Source organism: Coenobita brevimanus, chromosome 23 (assembly GCF_032717465.1).
Source record: "Coenobita brevimanus isolate Jiangsu-jjx chromosome 23, ASM3271746v2, whole genome shotgun sequence".
Classification (NCBI taxonomy): Eukaryota; Metazoa; Arthropoda; class Malacostraca; order Decapoda; family Coenobitidae; genus Coenobita; species Coenobita brevimanus.
In genome coordinates, this window is record NC_136976.1 from 4725001 (window position 1) to 4732500 (window position 7500).

General features: G+C 33.0%; 1 protein-coding gene across 1 annotated transcript in view; it reads right to left on the bottom strand.

Moving 5' to 3' along the window:
- Window positions 1-7500, bottom strand: part of LOC145392836 (uncharacterized) — a gene marked incomplete at its 5' end in the record, with an annotated part of 26149 nt that overhangs the window by 13393 nt on the left and 5256 nt on the right. The window contains one exon of the mRNA XM_080267123.1: window positions 5889-5975. Coding sequence (XP_080123249.1) covers window positions 5889-5975 — 87 coding nt within the window. The remainder of the gene's footprint in view (window positions 1-5888; window positions 5976-7500) is intronic.

Below are 7500 nucleotides of genomic sequence, written 5' to 3' on the forward strand. Positions count from 1 at the left end.
ATATATAGATTTTATTTTCAATTTTAAGCCCAAGTCACCCCCTCTCCCCCCACCAAAAAACAAGAAGCGCCAAGAAGGTGGACTCGATCTTACGTTTTTCTTGAAGACGAGGCAAAGAAAACGGAGGGTCACTTATCGCTATTTTCACTTATTTTTTTTTATAAGTATTTTTTGAATTAGACTTTTTTTTTTTAGCTTGTATGTCTGATTATAGGTCTAAATTTGGTATATTTGATTCTAAATTCAGTATACTTATGCTAAATTCGGTATACTTGATTCTAAATTCAGTATACTTATGCTAAATTCAGTATACTTGATTCTAAATTCAGTATACATATTTTAAATTCAGTATACTTGATTCAGAATTCAGTATACTTATTCTAAATTCAGTATACTTGATTCTAAATTCAGTATACTTGATTCTAAATTCAGTACACATATTCTAAATTCGGTATATTTGATTCAGAATTCAGTATACTTATTCTAAATTCAGTATACTTATTCTAAATTCAGTATACTTGATTCTAAATTCAGTATACTTGATTCTAAATTCAGTATACATATTCTAAATTCGGTATATTTGATTCAGAATTCAGTATACTTGATTCAGAATTCAGTGTACTTCTAAATTCAGTATACTTATTCTAAATTCAGTATACTTTTTATTACAGTATACTCGAGCTATTAAAATATATTCTAAGTATTTACTGAGTTTATTTTGAATGATTTAAATAGTTTTTTGCGTTTAATATATATTTATTTTTGTTTATACCTAAAATTTACTTAATAATAATAATAATAATAATAATAATAATAATAACCGTAATAATTTCATCTAATAATAATAATAATAATAATAACAACAGTAATAATAATAATCTAATCGTAATATTTTATTTTCTGATAATAATGATAGTAATAGCAATAATAATAATAATAATAATAATAATAAAAATAATTTCGCCTAAGTAACATGTATAAGTAACTTTTAAAAATTGTCAATATGTTACTTAGAAATAAACTTTGAAATATAAATACTTACATCACTTACATGGATTAGTGAGGTAGTTATAGACTAATGACATACTTAATTAGGGGTCAGTAAGTGTTCAGGTGATGTACTTAATGAGGTGGGGTCATTTAGTGTTCAGCTGTTCACAGTTATTGAAGAACTTGTGGAGGAATTGATGTTGAGGTGAACAGACTGATGAACATGCAGAAAAGAGTTATTAAGTGTTCAAGTGTTCAGAGTGTTCAGGTATTCAAGTGTTCAGAGTGTTCAAGTGTTATTGAAGAACTTGTGGAGAAATTGCTGTAATGCTAAAGTGTTCCAGTTAATGAAGAACGTATGCAGAAAGGGATCATCAGGTGTTCAGAGTGTTCAGAGTAATTGATGAACATGTGGAAAAATTGATGTTACGAGTATGTTATGGTGAACAAATTGATGAAGAAGTTATGCAGAAGGAGTTATTAAATGTTCAAGTATTCAGAGTTATTGAAGAAAAGTGTTCAGAGTGTGCAGGTGTTCAGGGTTATTGAAGAGAAGTGTTCAGAGTGTTCAGGTGTTCAGAATTATTGAAGTATTTAGAATGTTCAGGTGTTCAGAATTATTGAAGTGTTCTGGTGTTCAGAATTATTGAAGAGGAGTGTTCAGGTGTTCAGAATTATTGAAGAGAAGTGTTCATAGTGTTCAGGTGTTCAGAATTATTGAAGAGAAGTGTTCAGGTGTTCAGAATTATTGGAGTGTTCAGGTGTTCAGAATGATTGAAGTGTTCAGGTGTTCAGAATTATTGAAGAGGAGTGTTCAGGTGTTCAGAATTATTGAAGAAAGATGTTCAGAGTGTTCAGAATTATTGAAGAGAAGTGTTCAGTGTTCAGGTGTTCAGAATTATTGAAGAGGAGTGTTCAGGTGTTCAGAATTATTGAAGAGGAGTGTTCAGGTGTTCAGAATTATTGAAGAGGAGTGTTCAGGTGTTCAGAATTATTGAAGAGGAGTGTTCAGGTGTTCAGAATTATTGAAGAGGAGTGTTCAGGTGTTCAGAATTATTGAAGAGGAGTGTTCAGGTGTTCAGAATTATTGAAGAGGAGTGTTCAGGTGTTCAGAATTATTGAAGAGGAGTGTTCAGAGTGTTCAGGTGTTCAGAATTATTGAAGAGGAGTGTTCAGGTGTTCAGAATTATTGAACAGAGATGTTCAGTGTTCAGAATTATTGAAGGGAAGTGTTCATAGTGTTCAGGTGTTCAGAATTATTGAAGAGAAGTGTTCAGGGGTTCAGAATTATTGAAGTGTTCAGAGTGTTCAGGTGTTCAGAATGATTGAAGTGTTCAGGTGTTCAGAATTATTGAAGAGGAGTGTTCAGGTGTTCAGAATTATTGAAGAGATGTTCAGAGTGTTCAGAATTATTGAAGAGAAGTGTTCAGTGTTCAGGTGTTCAGAATGATTGAAGAGGAGTGTCCAGGTGTTCAGAATTATTGAAGATGAGTGTCTAGGTGTTCAGAATTATTGAAGAGAAGTGTTGAGAGTGTTCAGGTGTTCAGAATTATTGAAGAGGAGTGTCCAGGTTTTTGAGAATTATTGAAGAGGAGTGTTAAGGTGTTCAGAATTATTGAAGAGAAGTGTTCAGAGTGTTCAGAATTATTGAAGGGAAGTGTTCAGAGTGTCAGAATTATTGAAGTGTTCATTGAAGAGGAGTGTTCAGGTGTTCAGAATTATTGAAGAGGAGTGTTCAGGTGTTCAGAATTATTGAAGTGAAGTGTTCAGAGTGTTCAGAATTGTTGAAGTGTTCAGGTGTTCAGAATTATTGAAGTGTTCAGAGTTGATGGAGAGAACGTAAGCAGAAAGGGGTCATAAAGTGTTCAAGTGTTCACAGTTCTTGCAGGACATGGGGAGAAATTTGTAATGTTATGGTGAACAAATGGAGAGCCTATCCTGATATTAGTGTTCATTTAAAAGTTACTGAACACAAGGAAGAACTTTGAACAACTTACAAATAACTTAAGACGATGACGAAGAACTGGCCTAAGGAAGCTGTTGTTGTTCAGAGTTATAGTTGAACAGGTGAACATTGTTGTCGTGTGTTCTTGTTGTGAGTTATGTATGTTATCGGAGAACTGAGATGGATAGATTGATGTGTTTTTTGTTTTGAGTTAGAGAGGTGGGTGAAGGATGTATGTGTGTGTGGGGAGGGAAGTGTGTGTGTGTGTGTGTGTGTGTGTGTGTGTGTGTGTGTGTGTGTGAGAGAGAGAGAGAGAGAGAGAGAGAGAGAGAGAGAGAGAGAGAGAGAGAGAGAGAGGGAAAGTGTGTGTGTGTGTGTGTGTGTGTGTGTGTGTGTGTGTGTGAGAGAGAGAGAGAGAGAGAGGGAAAGTGTGTGTGTGTGTGTGTGAGAGAGAGAGAGAGAGAGAGAGAGAGGGAAAGTGTGTGTGTGTGTGTGTGTGTGTGTGTGTGTGTGTGTGTGTGTTGAGTGGGGGAAAGAACTTTGAGAATATATATATATATATATATATATATATATATTTTTTGTGAGAAAGAATTTTAACTGTGAATGGGCAAAATTTTAATACAATTTCTTAATGGTAGTTCATGCTTACGATTAATGCTGTTACTATTACTACGGTATTTAAATTACTACTACTGTGGCAATTACTAGGGTTAGGATTACTGTCGTACCTAATAATAATAATAATAATGAAAATAATAATAATAAAATTAATAATAATAATAAATCTGTTGTTGAATTTATTATAATATTTAAAATCTTAAGGCATGCATAATTACTGTGCAATAATAATAATAATAATAATAATAATAATAATAATAATAATAATCTGGAGCTTTAATTTACGTATGGAATTTAATATAAAAGAGATCCTAACGTTAAGGCATGCAAAACTACAGTGCAATAATAATAATAATAATAATAATAATAATAATGATAATAATAATAATAGTTCATCATGGCACAACTCATAACAATCAGCGACGAACCTCTAGACTACTTAACTACCGCAAACCACCCATTAGAAATTAACAACCCTTTTCAACAACAACAACAAACAAGAAAATCAAGTGTTAAAAAATACTACATTTTTTTTTTTTCTATATATATTCCACATAGTTTTGGTTTTATGGGAGTTAATTTTTGGTTCGTGTTTTTTTTATTTTCCTTTTTTTTTTATATATATATATATTGGATTGTTGAGGTAGGTTAAGTGCCCCAAAAGTCAAAATTTGGTAAAAAAAAAAAAAAATTGACATATTAATAGTTTATTGTAATCTCGACTCACGGAAGTTTAATATTGTCAGATTAAGCATTTTATTTCTTTATTTTTTTTTTGTATTTGTTCATTATTCATTCATTTATTTATTTGGTTTATTTATCTGTTTGTTTAAATATTTAGTGATTTATCGTTATTGCAACTTTAAATTCTGCAGTGAAGCTAATTTGAACTATTTTCCGTATATATTGACTCACTGTGTCTGTAGAGTTATTTATTTTGTTATTATCTTTGTTATTAGCTTTATTCATTTATTTATTTATCTGTTTATTTAATTTATTTGTGCATAGTTTTGTTATTGAATCTTGAGTTTAAAATTTTATTGTTTATATTTATTTATTTATTTATATCTTCAGTTCATATAATGTGGGTTGTTTTGTTTTATTATTATATTTAAATTTTTTAGGCCTTATTGTTTATTGATTGATTAATTGATTGATTTTGCTTTATTATGTTTTTTTTTTTTCAGCCACATATTTGGTAAAGGAGGTGCTGGTATTAAACATGGACCATCAGTCATTACAATTATAAAGAGAAATACCAGCTGAAGAGAAATACCAACTGGAGAGAAATACCAACTGGAGAGAAATACCAGCTGAAGAGAAATACCAACTGAACATTAACACCACCTGGTCTACCCTCCACGCACTGGTCTGGTAAGTATTCCAATTTTTGAGTGTGTGTTTCCTGTGTACAACCGTGAATCTGGTGTAAGTGTAGCTGTAGTGTATGTATATTGATTTATTTTTATTTTTTGTCACCCTGGAATTTGAAAGTGACATTATTTTTTGACAATTTTTGAGTTAATATAATTTTGGTCCTTCGAAACTGGTAATGGAGATCTGTTACGAATTATTTCTTTCTTTTTTTTTTATTTCATTTATTTTTTCACCATGGATTTTAGAAGTGACGTGATTTTTGACAATATTTAAAGATAATATAATTTTGGTAAGTCGAAATTGGCAATGGAGACTGGCAAAAAAATCATCTTGTATATATTTTTTCTTTTTTCGGTTTTTAATTCAGACCTAGTGATGAAGATAGGTTAAGTTGGATTGAAATGAACTTTTACTCATTTCTTCAGTTTTGAATCTAAATGCAAAGATAGAATATAAAGAGTTTGTTTACATGCCAGCTAGCTAAGGAAAATAACATGAATAAGCTTATACAACGGCATTCACATCTGAGGAACAAAACATATCAACTATAAACATATCTAGGCATATCACTAACAGACTAATATACCACTACGGTTATATTACTTGAGAATTTATCTGTCTCTCAAAGGTCCTCTAGAGGCATAGATTAGAAGCTTCAACTACAGTAATTATACTTTCTAAAACGAAGGGCAGACTATAAGACATCAACTAGTGGTCAGAAATAGCAGTGATGTATTAGGTAATCAACTAGTAATAATAGTAGATTAGCTAAAAATAAAGTTATCTGAAAAAGGGTTAAAAATAAAGAGGAAGATGCAAAACAGTCCAGACGTGCATGGAAGGAGAGGAACAGAGAGAGTTAGGGTCCCAATGACGTCATGATTACGTCACAGGACTGCCAGATGTCGCAATGCATGTGGTGTTTACTTGTGGTCGTGTTTCCATGGCAACTTACCCATGCTGAACGGATCAGTATAGTCTCCACCAACGGTAAAGGTGTTTAGTTTGGGATATTCAACGACATGAGCGCTTCCTGTTGTGGTAGCGAAGCCTGTAAATAAAATCCACAGCAAAACATGCCAAGTGAGAGCTGGGGTCTGTTGTGGTCAGCCGTGATGGTGTCAGTTATTCCACGGTTGTCCCGTTTGGGGCGAGAATTTGGGTATTTGGATGTCGTGATGTCCGTTGTGAAGTCAGCTGCAGCCATCTACCATCCCGTGCCTAAATGTCTACTTAGGAAACTACTGCAACGTTGAATAGGTGTTAATAAGTCTTATAGTTACGGCATTCTTTAACTCTAGCACGACTGGTTTAAATTGTACTGATGCAAGACTACCATTACGGCAATTAACTATATCACATGCTCTTGCTTTTAAGGTCAATTGATTAATATTTATGGTTGAACTCTCTCTGTAGCTACTTTGGTGCAGGCAAATGCAACTGATTTATAACGTAAGGCTAAGGTTGGTTGTGTTAGTCGTTAGTTTTGGGAAGCTTGGTGTACTCGGAGGCACTTGAATTGGGGCTGTGGCCTGTGGATTGTACAGTTGTGGTCAGTTATCAGTTTACAGTCTAGGTTTCGAATTATAGACTCGAGATTTAGAGTGGTGTAGTTGCAGTGAAATATCTACTGATGGTCCAAGTTGCAAATTGTTGACACAAAATTCCAGACGATGCAGTTGCAGTGTTATATCCGCTTTCAGTCTAGGTTTTGAATTCATGACACGAGATTGCAAGTGGTTCAGTTGTGGTAAGAAATCCGCTTACATTCTGGGTTGTGGACTCGACCCAAGAGTCAAAAACCCGTGTGGTTATTACGTGCTTTGGGATCCTTTACATGTCTGTTATCATGAACGGATTTATTGTTAGTCTAATATGCTGAATGTTCATCACTATTGTAAGATCTTTGGGCTTTGGTACTGTTCCATCTCACGTTTTGGACAGATTAAGTGAGGTTCCAATTTGCCCGATGCAGTATGATTTATTAATATTCAGTAGCATTGGTATCTTTAACAGATCTGAAGTTCACAGATGCAAGATTTGAACTTCTTGACTCTTTTCATCAGAAACATCTCTGTAGGTTCTGAATCCTTTGTTGAAGCAAGATTCAAGTCCCTTCACTTTAACTAACTGATTTAGCAATATCTCAAGCATTTGTCACAGTTTTGAGACCATAAAAGAACAATTGACCATAACTGTATATAACGCCATGACATCGTAGTTATTGTATCTTCTGTAATTTTAGAGTGACTGTAAATGGCAGTGCAGAAATTATTGTCCAGTGATCCAGTAACTGAAAGTGATAATATAACTGACCAGAGTTACATTTCAGTAATGAAGGTAACAGGACCAGGCAGACTATAACATTTTCCCAACTTTTATTCAAAATTTCTAGGTGGGAGGGTAATAATATTTTTTTCTGCAATTTTATGTAGGACTTATTTTTCAAGACAGTCAGGTAGACTTAAATTCATCATATAAGGAAAAATGTTTGTAAAGAGGCCTAAACCTAAACATATTCAGTACTTATGCTTAAAGATTGTTGCTATGAAATAAAAATGAAGAGT